The sequence below is a fragment of the Pongo abelii genome, chromosome 16 (genome assembly GCF_028885655.2).
Source record: "Pongo abelii isolate AG06213 chromosome 16, NHGRI_mPonAbe1-v2.0_pri, whole genome shotgun sequence".
NCBI classification, from domain to species: domain Eukaryota; kingdom Metazoa; phylum Chordata; class Mammalia; order Primates; family Hominidae; genus Pongo; species Pongo abelii.
Genome location: NC_072001.2, coordinates 75,505,647 through 75,530,487, shown reverse-complemented (window position 1 = coordinate 75,530,487; position 24,841 = coordinate 75,505,647). Strand labels below are relative to the sequence as shown.

General features: G+C 47.4%; 1 protein-coding gene across 15 annotated transcripts in view; it reads left to right on the top strand.

The window, feature by feature from the left end:
* Window positions 1-18,349, top strand: part of CELF6 (CUGBP Elav-like family member 6) — a 39,056-nt gene extending 20,707 nt beyond the window's left edge. For 3 of the 15 annotated variants that reach the window (XM_024232484.3, XM_054532859.2, XM_054532860.2), the window contains 10 exons: window positions 9,053-9,181; window positions 9,290-9,369; window positions 9,538-9,681; window positions 9,801-9,933; window positions 10,021-10,170; window positions 10,381-10,443; window positions 10,691-10,771; window positions 10,858-11,001; window positions 11,920-12,075; window positions 12,970-18,349. In XM_024232484.3, coding sequence (XP_024088252.2) covers window positions 9,053-9,181; window positions 9,290-9,369; window positions 9,538-9,681; window positions 9,801-9,933; window positions 10,021-10,170; window positions 10,381-10,443; window positions 10,691-10,771; window positions 10,858-11,001; window positions 11,920-12,047 — 1,052 coding nt within the window. In that variant the 3' untranslated portion in view covers window positions 12,048-12,075; window positions 12,970-18,349. Of the gene's footprint in view, window positions 1-2,341; window positions 2,537-7,042; window positions 7,111-7,292; window positions 7,389-9,052; window positions 9,182-9,289; window positions 9,370-9,537; window positions 9,682-9,800; window positions 9,934-10,020; window positions 10,171-10,380; window positions 10,444-10,690; window positions 10,772-10,857; window positions 11,002-11,919; window positions 12,076-12,969 lie in introns of those variants that run through there. The other 12 variants (XM_054532851.2, XM_024232486.3, XM_054532855.2 and 9 more) reach the window with 11 other exon arrangements.
* The last annotated feature ends 6,492 nt before the right edge of the window (window positions 18,350-24,841 follow it).

Here is a 24,841-nt window from a genome sequence, read left to right as displayed (position 1 = left end):
TAAAAATTCAAGGTTCGTGTATTTTTGTTGTTGCTGTGTTGTTTTGTTTTGTTTTTGAGACGGAGTCTCGCTCTGTTGCCCAGGCTGGAGTGCGGTGGCGTGATCTCGGCTCACTGCAAAGTACAACTTGGCTCACTGCAAGGTACAACTCCATTTCCCGGGTTCAAGAGATTCTCCTGCCTCACCCTCCCGAGTAGCTGGAACTACAGGCGCCTGCCACCGCACCCTGCCAATTTTTGCATTTTTAGTAGAAACGGGGTTTCACCATGTTGCCCAGGCTGGTCTTGAACTCCTGACCTCAAGTGATTTACCGGCCTCAGCCTCCCAAAGTACTGGGATTACAGGCATGATCCACTGCGCCCGGCCTAGGTTCACGTATTTTTAAAATGTTAACCACAAATTATATGAGGTCAGAAATAAGGATCTCCAAATCCCTCAGACAATGGTAACTAAATAAGTCTGTTTTATTTGCTGTTCAGCATAGGGACTGTAGTTGATTTTTCCTCACTTAACATTTTCTGTACTTTGGAAACACCAATAAGTTAAACTGTAAGTACCGATCTTATAGGAAAAGTATTTTTTAGTCCTAAAGCAAAATATTAAAAATTATTGAATTGTATATTCTTTCCTCTTTCAAATTTCATAGCATAGAATCAATACATAAATCACAACGGTGATTGCTCTGCTTGTTCCACTTCTCAACTTGGCTGTATCCTTTACTCAGCAAATATTTATGTATCCAAGATGCCTAAGGTACGGAAATGGGTTAGGTAATCAATCCATGCACTCTTTCCACTTCAGTTATTTTCTTTTAACGTTCAAACTTAAAACATTCTCTGAGGATTTTAAAATATATTTTGAGGCATCTCGTTTTTCAATCTTGCAATTTGGTTCAGCTCAAAAGCCAATTATCTGTTATCCAATTAACCCTCCTATCACTATCCTATAATTGCTTAAGTAATTTCTGCCTGAATTTGCAAGGGTTTGATTAGATGTCAGCCTGGATTTTGAGTATAAACATATATGCATATCTGACTATCTCACTAGCAGAGCCATCTTTTCCAAGTACTTTCTAGGATTCCACTTTATTCAGTATTTAACAACTAATCTTTGAGTCAAAACTGAATTTCGTGGTAGAATTTTCAGAATTTCATGGTACTGGGACATATTCTGTGGCCTAAATCAGGAATAGACCTTAGCAACAACTGTTCTGTCACAGTCAGTTGACAGTCATACCTGTTATTGGTCCTTAGATGAATTTAATTCTAAAAAGTATTTTCCAACTAAGATTGGATAGATTTCACCTGTGCTACTTGACACTTTCCTCACATTAACTCTTCACTTCCTGAAATGCATTCTACCCACAAAGGTAATGAGAGGTGCTTTCCTTAGGCTTGGCTCAGAGCAGATCACCCAAAGCTGATTGTCATAACACTTTTAGGTGTACAGTTACTAGAGCTAAGTACATTCACATTGTATAACCAATCCTCAGAACTTTTTCTTCTTGCAAAAACAGTAACTCTGTATCCATTAAATGATTCTCCATTTCCCCCTTTCGCTCAGCCTGGCAACCATCATTCTATTTATTTCTGTGAGTTTAACTACTCTAGATACCTTATGTAAGTGGAATCATACAGTATTTGTCCTTTTGAGACTGGCTTATTTCACTTAGCCTATCTTCAGTGTTCATTCATGTTGTAGGATGTGTCAGAATTTCCTTCCTTTTTAAGACAGAATAATAGTTCTTTGTATGTATATACCACGTTTTGTTTATCCATTCATCTGTTGGATATTTGGGTACCTTCAACCTTTTGGCTATTGTAACTAATGTTGTTATGAATATGGGTGTACAAAATATTTCTTCAAGATCTTGTTTTCCCAGGCACAGAAAGACAAACACTGCATTATCTCACTTACGTGTGGAACCTAAAAAAGGAGCTCATAGAAGCTGAGAGTAGGATGGTGGTTGGCAGAAGTTAGGGGCGGCAGGGGGGTTACAGTATGGAGAAAGGGGAGATGTTAGTCAAAGGATACAAAGTTGTAGTTAAACAGAAGGATGAAGTTTTAGTGATCTATTGCATAGCATGGAGACTATAGTTAATAACAATGCAATATGCATTTCAAAATTGCTAATACAGTTCAATCATTTTCACCATAAAAAAGTGATAAGTAGGCAAGGTGAAGAATATGTTAATTAGCTCCATTTAATCATTTCACAATGTCTACATATATCAAAGCATCACATTGTACCCCATAAATATATACAATTATTATTGGTCAATTGAAATAAAATTATGGATTAATTTTTGAAAAGACCCTGCTTTCAATGTTTTTGGATATATTCCCAGAAAAGGTATTGCTAGATCATATGGTAATTCTATTTTTAATTTTTTGAGGAACTGCCATACTGCTTTCCATAGCAGCGACACTATTTTACATTCCTATCAACAGTGTGCAAGAGTTCCAATTTCTCCACATCCTCGCCAACGCTGTGATTTTCTGTTTCTTTGATAGCAGTCATCCTAATCGGTGTGAGGTGGGTGATATCTCATTGTAGTTTTGATTTGCATTTCCTTAATAATTAGTCATTTTGAGCATCTTTTCTTATGCTTGTTGCCCATTTGTATTTCTTCTTTGCAGAAACATCTATACAAAATCCTTTGCCCATTATTAAATAGAAGGTTTGGTGTTTTTTGTTGTTGTTACTATTTAGTTGTATGAGTTCTTTATATATTCTGGATGTTAACCTCTAATCTTGATATGTTGTTTGCAAATGTGTTCTCCCATTCCAGAGGTTGCTTTTTCATTCTGTTAGTTGTGTCCTTTGATGGACAGAAGTTTTTTAGTTTTTTATTTTTGCCCTCCAATAGATCCTTGTTAAAGCTTTTAATTTTGATATAGTCAGTCCAATTTATTTATTTTTACTTTTGTTGCCTGTGCTTTTGGTGTCATATCCAAGAAATCATTGCCAAATCCTGTCATGAAATCTTTTTCCCCTCAGTTTTCTAAGACATCTATTGTTTTAGCTCTTACATTTAGGACTCACCCATTTTCAGGTAATCTTGTGTATATGGTGAAAGGTAAGAGTCTAACTTCATTCTTTTGTAGATATCCATTTTTCCCAACCCCATTTGTTGAAAAGACTGTCCTTTCCTTATTGAATGATCTTGCCTCCCTTGTTGAAAATCATTTGACCATATGTAAGAGAGTTTATTTCTGGGATTTCTGTTCTATTCCATTGGTCTATATATTTATCTTTATGCCAGTACCATAGTGCTGATTACTATAGCTGTGTAATACATTTTGAAAACAGGGAGTTCTTCTTCTTCAAGATTGCTGGGTATTTGGAGTCCCTTGAGATTCCATATGAATTTTAGGATGGATTTTTCTATTTCTGCAAAAAATGCCATTAGGAGGTTATAGAGATTACATTAAATCTGTAGATCACTTGGAGTAGTATTGACATCTTAGCAATATTAAGTCTTCTAATCCATGAACACAGATTGTCTTTTCATTTATTTGTGTCTTCTTAATTTTTTTTTTTTTTTTTTGAGACAGAGTCTTGCACTATCACCTGGGCTAGAGTGCAGTGGCGTGATCTCGGCTCACTGCAACCTCTGCATCCTGGGTTCAAGCAATTCTGCCTCAGCCTCCTGAGTAGCTGGGATTACAAGCACCCACCACCACGCCCGGCTAATTTTTTTGTATTTTTAGTAGAGATGGGGTTTCACTATGTTGGCCAGGCTGGTGTCAAACTCCTGACCTCGTGATCTGCCCGCCTCGGCCTCCCAAAGTGCTGGGATTACAGGCGTGAGCCACCACGCCTGGCCTCTTAATTTCTTTTAGCAACATTTTGTAGTTTTCAGTGTATGAGTCTTTCACCTCCTGGGTTAAGTTTATTCCCAAGTATTTTATTTTATCTTATTATTTATTTATGTATTTTGAGACAGTCTTACTCTGTCACCCAGGCTGGAGTGCAGTGGCTCAATCTCGGCTCACTGCAAACCTCCACCTCCCAGGTTCAAGCGATTCTCCTGCCTCAGCTCCCCAAGTAGCTGGGATTACAGGTGCTTGCCACCTACACACGGCTAATTTTTGTATTTTTAGTAGAGACAGGATTTCGCCATGTTGGCCAAGCTGGTCTCAAACTCCTGACCTCAGGTGATCCGCCCACCTCAGCCTCCCAAAGTGCTGTGTTTACAGGCGTGAGCCACCATGCCCGGCCTCCAAGTGTTTTATTCTTTTCGATGCTATTGCAAATAGAAGTGTTTGCTTTCATCTCTCTCTCTTTTTTTTTTTTTTTTTTTTCTGAGACAGTCTTGCTCTGTCTCCCAGGCGGGAGTGCAGCAGCGCAATCTCAGCTCACTGCAACCTCCACCTCCCAGGTTCAAGAGATTCTCCTGCCTCGGCCTTGCGAGTAGCTGGGACTACAAGCACATGCCACCATGCCTGGCTAATTTTTGTATTTTTAGTAGAGTCAGGGTTTCACTATGTTGGCCAGGCTGGTCTCGAACTCTTGGCCTCATGTGATCCGCCCACCTTGGCTTCCCAAAGTGCTGGGATTACAGGCGTGAGCCACCGTGCTGGCTTTTGCTTTCACTTCATTTCATTTTCAGATTGTTCATTGCTAGTGTGTAGAAACGCAACTGATTTTTGTGTGTCAATTTTATTTCTTGCAACTTTGCTGAATTGGGTTATTTGTTCTGACAGGTTTTTTTGTGTGTGGAATTTAAGTCCCTCCTGATGCCTGTCACATCTGGCCAGGAGACTCTTCTCATCCTGGCTACTTCCTTCTGTCACTTTCCCTGTGGCTTCTTATGCTGCAGTCGTCACTAAGAGTATCAGGAGAGAGTTGCTTTGCTGTAATACAACTACTGCCACCAGCAAGACTTTCTGGGTTGGCATTTACACTGAAAAATGGACCAGTATTTTTAGGATGTGTGTGGTAGTTGGTACCCCAAGGCTGGACCTTTCCCTACACTGTCCCTACAATCATTACATTTCACCAACATGGAGGTGATTTGGTGTGAGTGGCCTAGAAACCAGAAACTTGAACACCTCAGGAATTTCTTTGGAGCAACTTGAGGCAGACGCTCCTTCCTTGAACAGCATCCTGGTGCCCTTTCTGAAGAAGTAGTCTGGACTGATTCTGCTATGATTACTGGGATGTCAACCCCATCATTTGCTGCATTCGAATCCCTGACCTATATGACCAGCTGCACAAGGCAGCTTCATGGAGATGGGCCTCTGGGAGCCTAAGCCACTTGTTTTGGATTCAAAAAGCATTTGAGACTGGGTGTGGTGGCTCACACATGTAATCCCAGCACTGTGGGAGGCCTAGGCGGGCAGATCACCTGAGGTCAGGAGTTTGAGACCAGCATGGCCAACATGGTGAAACCCTGTCTCTACTAAAAAATACAAAAATTAGCTGGGCATGGTGGTGTGCACCTATAATCCAGCTACTCAGGAGGCTGAGACAGGAGAATCACTTAAACCTGGGAGGAGGAGATTGCAGTGAGCCGAGATCATGCCATTGCTCTCCAGCCTGGGTGACAGAGCAAGACTCAGTCTCAAAAAAAAAAAAAAAAAAAAAAAGCATTTGATAGAAGATCAAGAAGTATACATCGGTTTCCAACAGGAAAATGCAGTTATACCATTCAACCATATGGCTTTCCAACTATGTCTCAACTCTACGCTGATGCTGCCTTCTAATTCTTTCCACTCCAGGAAGGTTGAGCGTCCATGTTTGATATTCCCATCTTTCTAGGATCCTACCCACCACTCATGTTTATTCAGACATTTCTGACTTGCCTCTTGTAGCATCTGCTTTTTACCCAAATGATAGAATTTGATCTAGAGGAAACTGAATTATTTGGGCTACATCCCATCATCATCTCTCTTCGGAGGCAATGATCAGCCATCAGAATGTTCAGATCTGTGGGTTTGGGGGGCTACTCTTAGGGGTCCAGCATGTACTTCTCTTTGGCCAGGTCTCTTAAGAAACGTATCCCACCATTTCTGGGTCACCTGAGGCTCATGACCACTGTGATCCAGCTTATCCTCCTGTCAAACACAATCAAGGTCCCTGTGAAGTGGCAAAGAGGATACTGGGATTTAAGGTGATACCTGGGAAACAGAAGCCTAGAGCCCACCCCATGGTAGATACTCATTTCCATTCCAAACTCTGTACACCCCAGTAGTCCAGATCCATAGGGTCAGTGCCCTGACAGGGAAATGGAAAAAAATTTTTTTTGGTTGGAGTCTCACTCTGTCACCCAGGCTGGAGTGCAGTGGTACAATCTCGGCTCACTGTAACCTCCGCCTCCCGGGTCAAAGCCATTTTCCCACCTCAGTCTCCTGAATAGCTGGGATTATAGGCATGTGCCACCACACCTGGCTATTTTTATATTTTTAGTAGAGATGGGGCTTTACCATGTTGGCCAGGCTTGTCTCAAACCCCCGACCTCAAGTGATCAGCCCACCTTGGCCTTCCAAAGCGCTGGGATTATAGACGTGAGCCACTGTGCCCTGCTGAAAATTCTTAACTTGTGAGATTCTCACTGGAAAAGAGGATCGGAAAATTTCATGGGCCAGGACATGAGTTTCAACTGACCACCATCAGCAGAAAAAGCAACAAGAGGCAGAGCAGATGAAGGATCAGATCACCACTGTCAGTACAAACCTCTTTTCTGTCTTATGGGCTCTATCTCAGCCTGTGATGTCTCTCTTCCTACACAGGGCTACCTGGATTCTGGTCCATGTGGTATGACATCTTATCGGGGTGCCATCACCATTTTTCAGACCCTACCCAATGACACGGCTCCACTACAAATTAGGGCATTGTGAAGTCCCCCTTGGGACTATGGAGGCCCTAGACTCTTCTCCAGCCTCTCCCAGGCCTTCTGCAGCCCAAAATAACTTAGAACAATGGCATGGTCTTTTGGGGTTTGATTCTCTGGCCAAATGAGCCCATTCTCCAATGTCAAGGCAAAGCCATCAGATTGGTCGAGAGACTCATGAAAGACCTTTCCTGTCTTCTCAGGCTCCTGAACAGGATGATCTCAGATCCCCCCTCATACAACAGCTGGAACTCTGTTCTCTATCTTCTAGGTCAGTAATTTCAAAGGGCTTTCCTTGGAGCCCCTCTAGGGAGTATTAGGGGAGGATTAAGCAAGACGAACTCCACCCCTCCTTTTCTGGCTTCAGTCACAGCAGTTCTACTTTTCTCTTACATTTTGAGCTTCATCCTAATATTTATGTTAGAACAATGTATTCCACTGATTTTTCAAAAGGTTGGGAAACCAGTGATCTGTTCCAAGGGCACTATTCTGTGGCTGACACCCCCAGAAGCAAAGCACACCCACCGGGTTGTACTCTCACCACAGAAGGTCAGTGGTGAGACCTTCTTTCCTCCATCAGAATTCCAGCCACAAGTCCATTATCCATCCCCTCCCCAAGGATCATCGGGTAGTACCTCTCCGGACAGAGGGCAGAATTTTGCTAAAACACATTCTGCCTGCCCCTTATGAACTGCAGCCCCTGCTCTCCACACAGACATAGCATCGTCAGACAGATAAACACTTCAGGATCCCCAAGGCAGCCTAGGCCAAACCCCACACCACCCGGGTGACATATGGACACACACATAGTCTTGTTGGAGATTTCTCCCCTGCTAACTTCATTCAGTTTTGAACAGTCTGTTCTTCCTTCGCTGTTACCCAGGCTTCAGTCTATGACCCCCCACTAGCCTTGTTTCCCCTGCACTCAGAATCCAAGGACCCCCATCTGCCTAGCCAAACTGGTCAAGGAGTAGGACCATTTAGGATGGGTTTTCCTGCACTCCAAGATCTTGAAGATGAAGCCTGAAACCAGTTTCCTACCCACTCCTTCTCTCCCAACTTGTATTGTCCCCTACATGGTCAAGCCCCATCCCAAATTCAGAGATTTACCTTGGTGCAGAGAAGAGCCAGACTTTAACAGCAGGCTGGACCCCTCTACCCCACGCTCCCAGAGAGTGTTCCTGAGGCCTAACTTGCTGGATGTGCAACAAAACCCTAGTTTCCAGCCCCAGCTCTCCAGCTTTCTTCGAGGGACACAGGCCCAGCTTGCAGCCCCTTTCCTGCATTTCTGCCACTCCCATAGAAAGGGTGGACACAGGGAGGAATCAGACTGGTTCTCTGGTGGCAATCCAGGTCTACAGGCAGAACTTGTTCTCTCATAGCATGAACATTTTGGGAGGCATCAGGGCAAGAGGACAGGGGAATCAGAGGGAAGGATACAGAGAGGGCACCAGAAGCTTGCTGAAGGGACAGGGTGGTGGAGGTGGAAGTTAAGGAAAGGGGTCAGGGGTTCAGCAACTGTAGTAAGGAAAATGCTAATGTTGGAGGCTCAGGAAACCAAGGTCCTGCTCTCTGTAGGCCTTTGGGAGGGGCATCCAGGTTGGATGTGGTGCAGAGGGTAAAGATTCATCATGCCAGTGCTCAGTGCCTAAAGATGAGGCAGTAGGATGACAGGACTGTTTTCTGTGCTATTTCTAAATCCAGATCCCTCCTTGATATGAGCGGGAAGGGGCATTGATTCTAGCCAGCACTATCAGGCTGACCAGCAAGGATGTACTTCTCTTCTCTGGACCCAGTCTGAATAGAAAGGCTTTCTCTGAGCACTCCCTTCCTTAATACTACAGAAATAGTCCAAAACAGCGTCTCCCAACCTCTAAGAACAGAAAGGTCAAACATGTAAAACAATGCATATAGGGCTCTACTCAGCCAAAGATATCAAGACTGCATCACTCCCCACAAGAGGAGCCCTGAGCCTCTCTGGGTTCCCCCAGGACCCAGGTTTTCCTGATGGAAAGCTGAGCTGAGCTCCCTTCTCCAGATCCCTTCCCCAGATCCTGCCCCTCAATGAAAACCAACCCTGGAAGCCCAGGGCCTTCTCACTCCCTCTGCTTCCCAGAGTGAGACTGGTGAGCTGCCTTCCTAAGTTCCTCAGGCTACTCTTGGGGGTCTAGGAAGACTTGGGGTCCCCAGGTCATTCCTGGCTTTGTCCCCAGAGGACCGAAAGCTGTTTGTGGGGATGCTGGGCAAGCAGCAGGGTGAGGAGGACGTCAGACGCCTGTTCCAGCCCTTTGGCCACATCGAGGAGTGCACGGTCCTGCGGAGTCCTGACGGCACTAGTAAAGGTGACCTGAGCTGACCCCGGGATTTCCGGGTAACCCTTCCTCACTCTGGGCCACATAACTCTTTGGCCCCTGTGGCCTGAGCCACCCGCTCCCTCTGTCCTGCCCCAGGCTGTGCCTTTGTGAAGTTCGGGAGTCAAGGGGAAGCTCAGGCGGCCATCCAGGGTCTGCACGGCAGCCGGACCATGGCGGTGAGGGCGGGTTCCCCGGGCTGAGGGTGAGGCCAGTGGGGTGGGGACGGGCTTCTCCTCCCCGAGTGTGCTCGGTGCCCCGCGAAAGGACCTGATGGGAAAGGCGCTCGGCCCCGGGCCGGGGCCAGGGTCAGGACCGGTCACCACGGCCTCCCCTGCCCTGCCCAGGGCGCCTCGTCCAGCCTTGTGGTCAAGCTGGCGGACACCGACCGGGAGCGTGCGCTGCGGCGGATGCAGCAGATGGCCGGCCACCTGGGCGCTTTCCACCCCGCGCCACTGCCGCTAGGGGCCTGCGGCGCCTACACCACGGCGGTAGGTACCGGGCACCTGCGTGCGAGGGCGCCCCGGTGGGTGGGCCAGGCCTGGGGCTGGGAGCACGGGCAGCTGCCTGCCCCTTGGCCCTCCACTCTCGCCCATCTTTCCTCTTAAAGATCCTGCAGCACCAGGCGGCCCTGCTGGCGGCGGCACAGGGCCCAGGCCTAGGCCCGGTGGCGGCAGTGGCTGCCCAGATGCAACACGTGGCGGCCTTTAGCCTGGTGGCTGCGCCTCTGTTGCCCGCGGCAGGTACGGCGCCCAGGGACGGGGGCGCGCCTGGGAGGGACCGGGCGGGGCGGGGCGGCGGCCTGACTCTCAGACCTCTTCCGCCATCAGCAGCCAACACCCCGCCCGGCAGCGGCCCTGGCACCCTCCCAGGTCTTCCGGCGCCCATCGGGGTCAATGGATTCGGCCCTCTGACCCCCCAGACCAATGGCCAGCCGAGCTCCGACACGCTCTACAATAACGGGCTCTCCCCTTACCCAGGTGGGCCCCCCGCTCCGCCCAAATCCCCCCGAAATGGAGTGGGGAGCGGGGGGTGGGGGGGGGTAGGGCCTGGCTTCCCTGGGAAGAGATTCCCCCTCCTTCCCTGCTGCCTCTCACAGCCGCCGTCCACCTCCCACACTCCCTGAGCTTTTTACCCACTCCGCTCGCCCGCTTGCCTTCACCGTGGGCCTTGCGCCCCTCTCTCCCCAGCCCAGAGCCCCGGCGTGGCTGACCCCCTGCAGCAGGCCTACGCTGGGATGCACCACTACGCAGGTTTCACTTGGCGCTACGCGGCCTGGGGGAGGTTGAAGGGCCCTAGAAAGAAATAGGGAGAGTTGTGGGGGATTTAGGCTGTTCCAAGGAGTTGATCCTCCCATCCCCTCCTACCCCCAGAACGACCTCTCTTGGGGTGAGGGTTATGGTGGACTGGGCTGAATTGGTCAAAAGCGGCCAGGCAGTTGGGTCCCTGCTTGGGGAAGGGCTCCTGGGGATCACTGTCCACTCCCACCTCTGTTTCTAGCAGCCTATCCGTCGGCCTATGCCCCAGTGAGCACAGCTTTTCCCCAGCAGCCTTCAGCCCTGCCCCAGCAGCAGAGAGAAGGTGAGGGACTGGGGGCTGGAGAGCAGAGCCTGGTGGGGCTGGACTCAGGGTCCTTCCCCTGAACCAGCCTGCTACTGTTCCTCCAGGCCCCGAAGGCTGTAACCTCTTCATCTATCACCTGCCTCAGGAGTTTGGTGATGCGGAACTCATACAGACATTCCTGCCCTTTGGAGCCGTTGTCTCTGCTAAAGTCTTTGTGGATCGAGCCACCAACCAGAGCAAGTGTTTTGGTGAGCTGAGAACCTACCCCTAGGCCTCTCTCACCTCTGATTATAAAGGATTCCCTACAGACCCTATGATTGCCTTTCCATAATGCAGTGATTTCCTGAGATTGAATGTATGGCACAAAACGGGGTCACAAACCAGTGATGGGGCTAAGCTTAGGCCAACAACAAGCCTTAGCTGGGCATGGTGGCTCACACCTGTAATCCCAGCACTTTGGGAGGCCAGGGCAGGTGAATCACTTGAGGTCAGGAGTTTGGGACTAGCCTGGCCCACATGGCGAAACCCCGTCTCTACTAAAAATACAAAAATTAGCTGGGCGTGGTGATGGGTGCCTCTAATCCCAGCTACTCAGGAGGCTGAGGCAGGAGAATTTCTTGAATCCGGAAGGGAGAGTTTGCAGTGAACTGTGATGGCACCACTGCACTCCAGCCTGGGCCCCAGAGCAAGACTCCATCTCAAAAAAAAAAAAAAAAAAAAAAGAATGAGCTTTATTTTAGGTTTAGCTGGGACGATCAGGTGTCCACCAGGAATTGGCCAGCTAGGTCAGAGCTTTGGAGTCTGGCCAGGGCAGGAGGAGTCTGGTTCTGAGACCAAAGATCCCCTCCAACTCCAACTATGGTTCTGAGGACCAGAATGGGAGCTGTGGAGGGGAGACAGCCAACCCATGCCAGGAAAAACACGGAAACATCCGAATCAACACACTGACCCTGCACACACACTCAGAGTTGCTTCCTATCCTTCTAAGAATCACACCTTTAGGAATCTCAGGCCATCTGCCTGACTCTGTAGCCACACAAACAGTGGAGGGGTATGTGTTTGATGGAACTGGCCTGAGGGGGCTGGAAGAGGAGGGGGCTGGTCAGAGAGAAAGGAGGCCCTGCTAGGCAGAGTCCCCAGCTAATCTCTTTGCCCATACCCTCCAGGGTTTGTTAGTTTTGACAATCCAACTAGTGCCCAGACTGCTATTCAGGCAATGAATGGCTTTCAAATTGGCATGAAGAGGCTCAAGGTCCAGCTAAAGCGGCCCAAGGATGCCAACCGGCCTTACTGACCTGCTTTCACTGACCAGCCACAGAAAGGTGAGTCCCTGATGGACCCCAGGTAGATGAGGCCTGAGTGATGAGGCCCTCCCAGCTTTGATGGTCCTGCTTTTGGGACCTTGGAGGCACCCACCTCTGAGAAAGTCTGGGATACAGAGAAGAGCCAGGAGCTAGGAGGAATCCTCAGATGGAGACTTTGCTTTTCCTTCAATCCAAGGAGATCAATTGGACAACATTCCTGCCCCGCAGTCTAGGAGAGACAATCAGAGTCTTTCTGCCTGGAGAAGCAGTTCTACTCCAGAGATAGCCAATGACAGTAGAGAACCTATATGCAGGGAGGGTCCAGGAGACTGGAAAATGAGACTAGAAAAGTAGCTTTGGGCCAGTTTTCAAGGGTCTTCAGGCCATGAGTTTGGACTTTATCCTGAAGATGAGAAAGAACTGTTGAGGAGCTTAAGCAGAGAAAGGACTAGAAGTAAGGGCTGAGATAATGGCAGTGAACATGGAGATGGAGGAAGAGAAGCAAACATGCTTCAGAGGTAGAATCTGCAGGGCCTGGTGGGTGATGGGGAGAAAGATGGGCCAAGTTCTTCTACATTTTTGGCAAGGTCATGGGTCCATAGGATGCTGCCTGCAACTTTTAGAGATTTTCTGTCTCAGAAGGCCCACATGGCCCTGCCTTACTTTGAGCTACCCCAGGAACCTTCTGGAGGGGATGTGGGGTTGGGGTCTTTTGCTCAGGACTCAAGTCTAGCTTCAGTGGATGGGGCTGCTGCCTGGGTCCTGCTGCAGCCCTGCTCCTCAGGAAGAGAGGTCCAGCCACTCACCTGAGATGTCACTCATGGGGGCAAGCTGCTCTTCTGGTCTTGCCCTCCAAGGTGATTTTTGCCTTTTTCCCCCCCTCTCTCCTTATCAATTAATACACAACAACAGAAACAGAAGAGTGAGAAGAAAGGAGAGGAAAAGCACAGAAACGCTTGAGCAGCCCTTCCCGAAGGAGCAGCTGCGGACGGAGGTGGATCGGACCCAAGGCTGGTGCCTGGGGCTTAGGCCACTCTAAGGATTGTTTTTATCAAGTGGGTTGTTCTGTGCCTGCAGCATAGAGCGCAGGCTGGCAGAGCAACTAGGGCTGGTGAGGAGTGACTGTCCAGGGGAACCAGCAGAGGGCGTTGGGGGTGCCAAGGGCTTCTCCACAAGGGAAGCCCAGATTTACTTCTTTCAAAATCATATCATTCCTTAGAGTTTAGGGACCAAAGGACTATTGCTTTTTTAAGAATATATATATCTATATAAATTAAAATGAAACAAACAAAAAAAAACCAAGACAAACAACTACAAAAAAAGACAGTATAGAGTCTCATAAAAGCTGCCTTTAAATATCCCTAGGAGACAGGGTGAAGGAGACCCTTGACAGCCCCAGCCTAGGCAGAGGGGGGCTGTGGAAAGATTGTTCTGTGTCTCATTCCCTCTTAAGCCACTCCCCGACCCTGCCCTTTTAAAAATAATTAAGGATTTGAGGTCTAGGCTCACATGCAGGTAATGAGAACGTTATGGAAGCAGTGAACCCACAATCCACAATCCCCAAACTCAGAGTGCATCCCAGAAGAGGCCCCAGGCGGAGCTCAGGTCGGCCCTGGCCTTTGCCATCCCGGGAGGCCCCCTAGCCAGCAAGAGTGGGACTGCCTTTCCTGTGGAACGACTGCTTCCTCAGGCAGGAAGAAAGAGGGAGTTCTGGCCACCTGAGCCTTTCCCTTGCCAATCCAGGTAGACAGAGGCCCTGCCTTTGGCTGAGCTGAGACACCTCCTGTTTCCCTTCCCCTTGAACCAGTCCCAGTGTCCCCTTGCTCCAGGCTACCTTCTGTCTCTTAGTCTAAGTTTGCCCACCTGTAAAGTAGATTCAGGATATCTGTAGAGGGCTGTGACAACAGACTTGGAAGGTTTGCTACTGTATATACTGCCATTGAGAAGGGGAAATTTTTCAATATGTAGAAGCTTCAGAATTAGAGGTCCCTCTTTACCCCGGACCTGGGAGGGAAGTAGATATTTTGCCAAAATACTTCTTCATTCCTTTAAAAAGTACATCTTTCCTATGCAAGAGTGTCTCACATGTGCTTAACCGAGGTGCTTCTAGTTGGTGAGCAGTGTTGAGCTTAGAAGTGGTGTGTGCTCTGTCTGTCTTTGTCTGTCTGTTGTATACAGTGGGTGCCATATAAAGCTGATCAATGGTGGTGCTTCCTGCCTGCTTCTGTGAGATGGGCAAAAGATTCAGCTTAGAACACCATGACTCACCTTGCCTTGGTCAGCCTTTCCTGGGCCTGTAGGGCCTTGCACATATTTTTCCCAGGAGGATTTCCCCTCCACCCCACAGACATGGATCAGCTTAGTCTGAGGCCCCAGGTGTGTGGGGTCCCTCTAATCCCCAGATGTTGCTGAGGCTGAAGGCCTCTGATCTGATAACATGTCAGATAGTAAAAGATGTGGGGGTGGGGTTGGAGGGCTCCTCCTTCATAACAGTTTCTGAGAAAACTTGTTCCCACCTGTTCCTCTGTCTTCGACTCATTTTTGGAGGGAATGGGAATGAAACATAGATCTGGCAGTAATATTACCAGGTAAGGTGTGATGGACATCCACAAATATTTTCCAACTGAGGGAAGAACCAGAGGGTATATGTGCACCAGCACAATGCTGACACCTAGAGTGACCACCCTGGACACAAATAGAGACACACAGTACCTGCACCCTCAAACTAATATTCACATGGAGGCAGGGAGTCCCCTCAGGCTAGGTGCTAAGCACTGTGCTACGTGTTGGGGCTCAGGCATGTTCCAAGTACTCAGAGTTAAGGGGAAAGAGAGACAAATAATCCAGTTACAATGGAGGGCCGTAGAAGGTCTGTGCTAGCAAGAATGAGAGTACCTAATTCAGACTTTATTGGTGGGGGAGGTCTGTGAAATACTTTCTGAAGGAGATTAAGAAGGGGAAAAGTCTTCAAGGATGAACTGGGACATTTGGAAAAAGCCATTTAGACAGCCGCATCATTTTGAAAAATTATCTTTATTACCAAGAAATAATAATAATTACCATTTATTCAGTACCTGTTATGTGGCAGATAATGGGCACCAGATAAGACCCTTTTCCCTTTCCTAACTCTACCCTGAACCTTACCATTACCAAGTCATGTCAAGACACTTGAACCAAAATGACATTTAAAATATCTGGCTTCATACTTTAGAGTATGGGCTAAGGACTGGCAGACTGTGTGATTCCAAAGCTTCAGGGGTTGACATGGTCTAGATCAGGGGTTGGCAAACTATGGCTTCTGGGCCAAATCTGGCCTGTGGCCTATTTTTGTATGAACTACCAAACTAAGAATTTTTTTTACATTTTTGAAGGGTCGTCAAAACAAAACAAGAAAATGAAACAGAGGCCATATATAGCCCACACAGCCTAAAATATCTATCTTGTCCTTTAGAAAAAAGTTTGCTGACCCCTGGTAAGATCATGGAAGACTTGTATAATGTCTGATGAGCTTGAACAATATGGTGTTTGTGTCTCTCTGTGTGCATGTATTAGTCTGGACCTTTTCAGTTGCAAGTGTCAGAAACCCAACTCAAACATGTTTAGGCCAATTGGAAATTAATTGGTTTACATAACTGATAAATCAAAGCATGTATCTGCCTTGAAGCATGGCTGGATCTAGGGGTTCAGAAGATGATGTCTCCATCTCTTGGCTCTGCTTCCTTCCATATGTTGGCCTCATTAGTTCTAGTTCTAAAATCCCAGGGAGGACTTTGGCCAGCTTTGGACACATGCCCGCCATTAGGATAGAAGAGTAGGCCACCATAATTGACAACTTCATCAGGACTGTGTGGAAGGGGAGAAATGGGTCCCTAAGGAAGAGATGATGGGCAGATAAATGATATGCATCCACTATATCCCATCCTTTATTGCATCCACCTATACTTTTCTTGACAAACATACAATTTCAAAAATGTGCCTGCCTGACAATGCAATAATCATAGACCCCAACAAAAACCACATTCACCTATTTCCCAATGGGAGATAAAACAGAATCACATCCAGTTGCTTTATTGAGTCCTCAGTCCAGGGTCCCTTGGTGATGGGCAATTCTTGCTCAGGTCTGGATATGACTTCTTAAGATTTTGCCATCTATGGGTAAAAGATAAACTTAGCTACCCCATACTTGCCCTATAACCAATGTGAAATAAGGAAAAAAAGAAGGTCACAATTTGTTTTAAAGAGATGGGGCCTTGCTAATGTTGTCCAGGCTGGACCTGAACTGCTGGGCTCAAGCAATTCTCCTGCCTCAGCCTCCTGAGAAGCTGGGAATACAGATACACACCACTGAATAATTTTTAATTCTTTTTTTTTAAATTAAGATGGGGTCTTGCTATGTTGCCCAGGCTAGATTTGAACTCCTAGGCTCAAGTGATCCTCTTACCTCAGCCTCCTGACTAGCTGGGACTACAGGTGCATGTCACTGCACCTCGCTATAACAGTTATTTTAAAACCTTCCATTTGGAATAGGGGAGAAGAGAATACAATGGTCACTAATCTGCAGCATATAACACATCCTTCTGGACAGTGGAATGAATTTCTTGGCCAACAAAACCTACTGTTTTTGGTCCTTTCCACTGGGAAATGTCTCTTTTGTCCATTGTTCTTTATGGACATCCCTGAGAGGATGGACCTTTGGAACTGAAGTGTCCCACTTCCCTTTTGACATGATTTTGAGTTATTTATTGAGACAGTCTTCCTCTGTTGCCCAGGCTGGAGTGCAGTGGCACGATCTCAGCTCACTACAACCTCTGCCTCCTGGGTTCAAGTGATTCTCATGCCTCAGCCTCCTGAGTAGCTGGGATTACAGATGCCCACCACCACACCTGGCTAATTTTTATATTTTTAGTAGAGATAGGGTTTCGCCATGTTGGTCAGGCTGGTCTTGAACTCCTGGCCTCAAGTGATACACCTCCCTTGACCTCCCAAAGTGCTGGGATTACAGATGTGAGCCACCGTGCCCAGCCAGTTTTGGGTTTAAAGATTGCCGTAGAGATTAAGCATTCCCAGATCCTTGTTTGTCAGTTGTGAGGATTCTCTGATTCGTGGCTTTCTTTGAGCTGGTAACCATCATGAGGAATCCTTGATAATGTCCTGCTCCATGAGTCTCAATCCTAGCTCATGTGATTTCTTTGTCTTAGCAACAGGTCACACTTTAGCCATTCCCCTACCTCTCAGCTTTGTGGCTTCCGTAATGGTCTGTCTATGGTGGTAAGTCAACCTTAATCTGCTCACTACCCCCAAAGAGAGATTACTCATTCAACGCTTGGCCAACTCACACTCCAGTGACCTTGGTCTTGACCAGATAGTCAAAATCCCTGAGCAGTACTCGCTCCTAGGCCTCAAGCCCCAAGGAGATGCATAGGACAGGATGGAAGCAACCAGTGAAGCACTCTTGGGCCAGCAACCTGCAGCTTGCTGTACTCCTCCAACTCTGGCCATGGCCCATTATTACATTGAGGCCACATTATCGAAAGACTCCTCAGGGGAGTCTCTCAGTTGACACTGAATTTTGGGGGCCCTCTGACAACCTCTAGAACTCGGGGGCTCTGGGCAGAGTCTTCAGCCTCCAGCAGATCCCCTAGAATGAATTTCTCTCACTGGATGCAACCTGGGTGTCTTGGATGTAGGGAGAAAAGTCCTCTGGTCTGAGATAGGACTGGTGACCTCTGACCTTGAAGCAGCTCTGGTTCTGCTATGTCCTCTGACCAGACCTGGGGGCTCACCCCGGCCTCATTGGAGCAGAACATGCATGTAATACCTTCCAAAAGAGGGTGCTATGATGTGGCAATCACAGAATCTCACTTGATCCTTTCCAGCTTGGGCTGTAATCTTTGAGCAACTACTGTCCTGATTGCACTTGCCTCCATAACCCAGCAGGGACTCACAGGCTGTTTCTGGCCTCTGGGCCTCATTCATGGCCAGTATATTTGCACAGTTATGTTACACAGCCCTGTATTATTTGGAAGAAACCACATGAGTTCAGGGAGCTAAGAGGCAATGTGGGCCATTCAGCTGCCCTTCCAGCCTGCAGCCTGAGCCAGCTGGGATCTGCAAAGAGGTGGCCAAGTCTGTGCCAAGTGCAAACTAAGAAGGGGCAGAGGGCCACTCTTTGTCTCCCTAGCCCCAACTCCAGACACAGCTATTATGGCAACCTCTGCCCTCTAGAAGCCTGGGCTGAGCAAAGCCTTTAGCTGGCCATCTGTAGAGGGCACTTTGAACTTCCAGACTCTGGCCTCCTGCTCTCTAGTTACCTAAAAGCACAGAAACTCAGAAGGCAGAACAGGCCACAAGCCTGGGTCTGGCTGTTCCCGAGGGATATCTTAGGTGACCAGCGGAAAATGCAAGAGAGTAAAAAGAAAGCCTGTGGAATGAGCCTCAGCCTCCTGAGGAGTAGTCCCGAGATGGCCTGGCCCAGTGACCTGACACTGGATTCCTGAGAGGAAGCCAGCAGTCTGGGCTGGATTCCCTGCATTTGAGTGGGAAAACTCAGCTGTGTCCTCAGGACCTTTATGTTAGATGGGGACTTAATGTAGAGATGGGGGCTTTGCTTTTATCTCCATATCTTAACCCAAGTACTCTAGAAAGCAGACTCTGTGGCAAGTGCTGACATTTTGAAGGGAGGTGGAAGTCCAGGATGGTGAAAGGGAGAAGAGACGAAGGCAATGCAAGATGACGCAGTACTGTGCTGGCCGCCACTTCATATGAGCCATTAGGAGAGAGCACGTCCCTTGTCAGGCTTGTTTGCCAAGCACATGGTGTTTGAAAGGAGAAATGGCACCTTGGAGCAGTTCCCCAAGGGGAGATATGAGAGGGAATTAATGCTTCTGTTCCACTCTCTTCTCCTGTTTTCTGTTGGCCAAGATTCCACCCCACAAGGAGCTAACTCCCCTGCACTTCTCAGCTGCATCATTTCCTCCCTGGATGGCTGTTGGGAAGTCAGCTCCCATGGTCTGCTGTATGGCATTTCTACTATAGACGTGGAAGTAGAAGGGCTACTTAGCACAGGCAGGGTGCCAACCGAGAGAGAAAGGAGGTGGCTTTGGGAATCCAAGAAGGTGCATAAAGTTCGTGCCCAAGACATCCAATTCTCTCCCACAGGATTCACAGCCAAAGTCCCCAGGCACCAGAACCCCCAACACTGTCTGAATTTCAAGCCAAATACATCTTATTTAATTTGAGGGGGTGGAAAGAGAAGCATTCAGGTATAGCTTGGAGGATCAGGATTCTCCCTTTTTTTTTCTGGAACTTCCCAGACCCTAAACTCACTCCAATATCTCCTGCTGGATTTTCTACCTCTAGGCCTTTGTTCTTATTCACTTTAGTTTGGGGAAAAGGATTTGGTCTTTATAGTCTACAAGATGCATGATTATCTGACCTTTAGCACCCTGGATTGCTCGTCAAAAGCAGAAAAGGCAGCTGGGCGTGGTGGCTCATGCCTGTAATCCCATCAGTTTGGGAGGCCAAGGCGGGCAGATCACCTGAGGTCAGGAGTTCGAGACCAGCCTGACCAACATAGTGAAAGCCCGTCTCTAGTAAAAATACAAAAATTAGCCAGGTGTGGTGGTGTGTGCCTGTAATCCCAGCTACTCAGAAGGCTGAGGCAGGAGAATCGCTTGAAGCCGGGAGGCGGAGGTTGCAGTGAGCCAAGATTGCACCATTGCACTCCAGCCTGGGTGACAGAGGGAGACTCTGTCTCAAAAAAAAAAAAAAGCAGAAAAGTCAACTCTAAACAAAGCTGTATACTGTTCTGATTCTGCCAGCATGGAGGGAAGTCAAACTGGAGGACCTTATTGAAAATCTCAAGAAGAGGTCAACATACTCCAACATCCAAACTTTTTTTTTTCCAGTGCATCCCAGAAATCTCCACTTTGATGGATACATGACTTGAATCTCAAGATAAAATAGATGATCATTTAACCAGCTGGTTTGATACCAAATAGCAGGGGTTTCCAGTTCCCCAGCCAAGTGGGGATCTCCACTGCCTCAACTTCAGTATTACTGACCTCAGGCAAGGCTGATCTTAGGGGCTCAAACAATGTCATCAGATCTCTCTCATTCCATTTCTCAGAGCTCTGCTTCTCTTTATGCCTTGGCCCCATTCTCTGTCCTGTGGCAGGGAGAGCTGGGTGCTAGCAGCTTCAATCTCATATCCTCTTAGCACATTAACCTCAAAAGCAAGAGAGCTTTGAGCAGAAGATTATGATTGGCTTTGCTTAGGTCACAAACCCACACCTGAACTAATCACTTTGGTCAGGATGATGGAGTCCTTTGCCTGGCCTGATGGGTCCTGCATCCATTTGTGTGGGGTAGAAGGGGGCAGGAGGTAGCATTGTGATTGTCAGCTCCACTAAGTACTAATACTTACAAAGTATAAAAGTATGCAGCCGGGCGCGGTGGCTCACTCTTGTAATCCCGGCACTTTGGGAGGCCGAGGTGGGTGGATCACCTGAGGTTGGGAGTTCAAGACCAGCCTGACCAACATGGAGAAACCTTGTCTCTAATAAAAATACAAAATTAGCCGGGCTTGGTGGCGCATGCCTGTAATGCCAGCTACTTGGGAGGCTGAGGCAGGAGAATCACTTGAACCCAGGAGGCGGAGGTTGCAGTGAGCCAAGATCGAGCCATTGCACTCCAGCCTGGGCAACAAGAGCGAAACTCCATCTCAAACAAAAACAAAAAGTATGTCCTGCATGGCCTATAAGAATGTATAATCTGGCCAGGCTGGAGTGTAGGATGCATGTGAGGGGCTGGTGAGAGTCAAATAGGGTTATATCTATAGAAAGGGTGTATTTATCCTGAGAGTAGTAGAGAGACATTGAAAGGTTTTATTTTTATTTTATTTTATTTTTTGAGATGGAGTCTTGCTCTTTTGCCCAGGCTGGAGTGCAATGGCGTGATCTCAGCTCACTGCAACCTCCACCTCCCAGGTTCAAGTGGTTCTCCTGCCTTAGCCTCCTGAGTAGCTGGGATTACAGGCATCTGCCACTATGCCCGGCTAATTTTTGTATTTTTAGTAGAGACGGGGTTTCACCATGTTGGCCAGGCTGGTCTCAAAGCCTGATCTCAAGTGATCCACCCGCCTTGGCCTCCCACGGTGCTGGGATTACAAGCATGAGCCACCAGGCCCGGCCCATTGAAAGGTTTTAATAGAGGAGTGACATGATCAGATTTGAGTTTTAGAAAGATCCCCTAAGCAGCTAAGTGGAGAATAGATTGCAGGAGTAGATACTGGATAAGGAGTCTATTAGGAGGCGAATGCGATAGTTCTGGTAGGGAGGAATAGGAATATAAAGGAGGGATTGATTTAAGATGTATTAATTTGTTCACACTTGTAATCCTAGCACTTTGGGAGGTCGAGGTGGGAGGATAACTTTAGGCCAGGAGTCTGAGACCAGCCTGGGCCACATATTGAGACCCTGTCTACTACTCCTCAGGAGGCTGAGGCTCATTCCACAGGCTTTCTTTTTAGTTTCTTGCATTTTCTGCTGAGCACCTAAGATATCCCTTGGGAAAAGCCAGACCCAGGCTTGTGGCCTGTTCTGCCTTCTGAGTCTCTGTGCTTTTAGGCAGCTAGAGGACAGGAGGCCAGAGTTTGGAAAAAAAGAAAAAGAAGAAGATGTATTAAGATGTAAAATTTAGAATGTTTATGAGGTAAAATTGGTTCCATTTAAATAAGGATGGGAGAAGTCTAAGATGCTTTCTTCTCAGGGTTCAGTCTGAATAAGTCATAGGTGAGATTTACTAACTTAGGAACTTGAAAGAAATACAGTGAGAAGATGTTTGCCTATGTGACATCCAAGTGGAGTTGTCCAAAAGACAACTTGACCAAAGTCAACCTGAAAGTCAAGAAGTACAGGATGGAAGCCGGGCGCGGTGGCTCACGCCTGTAATCCCAGCACTTTGGGAGGCCGAGGTGGGTGGATCACGAGGTCAAGAGATTGAGACCATCCTGGCCAACGTGGTGAAACCCTGTCTCTACTAAAAATACAAAAATTAGCCAGGCATGGTGGCGTGTGTCTGTAGTCCCAGCTACTCAGGAGGCTGAGCCAGAAGAATCGCTTGAACCTGGGGGACAGAGGTTGCAGTGAGCCAAGATCACGCCACCACACTCCAGCCTGGCAACAGAGCGAGACTCCGTCACAAAAAAAAAAGAAGAAGAAGAAGTACAGGATGGAAATATAGATTTGGGAGTTCCAGTCTATAACTGTGTGTCACTCAGGCGGATTTAAACGAGCCATTTGTTGAAAGGGCACTGGGTGGGTCACGGGATTGCCAGGCGAAAGACTCAAGCTTGGAAAATAGGCATGAACAATGAGAGGCCAGTCCACCAGAGCACAGGCCAAATTCAGATGCCAGAACCAGCCCCACAAGACCACTGCTGCTGTCATCATTATTGGACATGGGATGTCACCACTACCAGTATCCACACCATGAAAGTCCCTGGGCATGGGGTAAAGCTGACCCTGCTCTCCTGTCACCATTGCCACTGGCATGAATTCTCCATGATTCTATTTCTCTGAATCACTCCAGAATCTACATTTCTGGAAGATGCTTGGCCAGGCCAAGGTCACATGCCTCTGTCTTAGCTAGAGAGCTGGGAAAGCAAAGATTCAACCTTTTTAGTGTCTCTCATGAAAGATAGGCTCTGCTTACTTCTAAAACTTGTAACATAAGAAGGAGATTCTGTTTCTGGGCAACCCCAAATTATCAAGATCTCCTTCAAGTGGCCATGGAGGCCACCGGGAAGAGTAATAGGAGAAATAGGGGTGGGTTGAACTGCTTTTATACTTAAGTAGGGAATGAAGGAAAGGCAGTATAATAAGGATACTGTGAAGGAGTCATATGAGGTGTAGCAAGAAACTGGAAGAGTGTAGCCCATAAGAGCCAACAGAGGAAAGGGTTGTCAGGGCAGGATGATCAATAATGCCAAATGACACCATGCAGTCGATTGCAGGGGCAAGACAATTGACAATGCCAAATGACACTGTGTGGTCATATAAATGAAGCCTGAAAATTCCCAATGGATTTGTCCATTTGTAATTCATGTGTCACTTTGGTGAAAGTATTTTCAGTAGAAATTTTGGGGAGAGGTCAGATGACACCAGATTTAAGGAACAACTGAAGACAAGGAAGTGGAGAAGGAGAGTATAAGCTACTCCTAGAAGTTTGGTTAAAGGCAAGAAAAATCAGTAGCATGACATATAGGATTCAAATTGGATTTTCTTTTTAAGGTTGGGCTAGTTGATCAAGCTTATATACTGAGATCAATGAGTAGGGGAGAGGAAAAAGTTGAATATAAATGAAAGAGAGAGGTAAGGAGAAAATTTCCCAAGGAGGCAGAAAGGAATGAAATACAGATCACAGTGAAAGGATTAACTTTGTATTTGAAGAGAGACCTCTCCACTTCTGAAACGGAAAGGATGGGAGAGATTCAAATGTTTGGAGGGGACAGAAAATTGAGGCAGTTCCCCCATGGCCTTTTATTTATTTATTTATTTTTAAAGAGATGGGGAGTCTCGCTCCATCGCTGAGGCTGGAGTGCAGTGGCATAACCACAGTTCACTGTAGCCTTGAACTCCTGGGCTCCAGAGATCCTCCTGCCTCAGCCGCCCAAGTACCTGGCACCCATAGCCTTTATTCTTTCTGTGAAGCAGAATGGGGGATGGGGGGAGAGGCTGACATGTGGAAGGGTTGCTAGGTACACTGAGGACTCTGCTGAGGAGACAATGAATTTGTAGGAGCTCTGTACTGAGTGCACATTAAGTTAGCTTAAGCCATTTACTCTAGATAAAAACTGACTCCTAGTCCCCCAAGATCAGAGGGCCTCAGAAAGTGCCTGGGGCAGGGTATAGTGGCTCACATCTGTAATCCCAGTACTTTGGGAGGATAAGATGGAGGACTGCTTGGGCCCAGGAGTTCAAGATCAGCCTGGGCAACATAGGGAGACCCCATCTCCACACACAAAAAAATTGATTAGCCAGATATGTTAGTGCATGCTTAAGCCTTGGAGGCTGCAGTAAGCTATGATCACACCATTGTACTCCAGCCTGAGTAACAGAGTGAGACCCTGTCTCAAAAAAAAAAAAAAAAAAAAAAAAAAAAGGAAGGAAGGAAGGAAGGGAGGGGTGCCTGGGAAGCTGCCAGGAAGCAGAGAGTAGTCTCACCATTTCTGGTCTCTGCCTCTCCATGCTTCATTCTGTGTCCCCAGATGGTCTTTTTCCTTTTCTCATTCATCATAGTAGGTGGGAGGTAGATGTACCATAGCTCCTAAGTCTATGTCTTTTTTCCTTAAGAAACCAGTCCAGTTAGAATCATAATCTGTCAGCTCTAATCTCAGATTTTCAGGAGAACATCTGCTTAACACAGCTTAGACCAGGAATCCACTCACAGTTCAATAAACTGCAGCTAAAGTGCTAGGGGTCACACAAGACGAACATGGCCCTGGGGCCTATGGATCCATAGTGTGGGTGTGGAAACTGTAATTCCCACAGAATAGGGTTCATGGGCTAGACTAACCTAAATGGTGTCCACTCACAAGCTTAAGTGTGCAGGATTGGGTGACTTCCTTTATCCTGGTTTAGGATGGGAGAGTAGAGAAGGTAGATAGCTGGCATGACCCAGGAGTGTGATTTTTACAGAGTAAGTGCAAGCATATTAACAAAAATGTGATTAAAATGACTGACCAAGGATCTGGACTGGGTAGGAAAAGAGGTGAAGCCTGGAA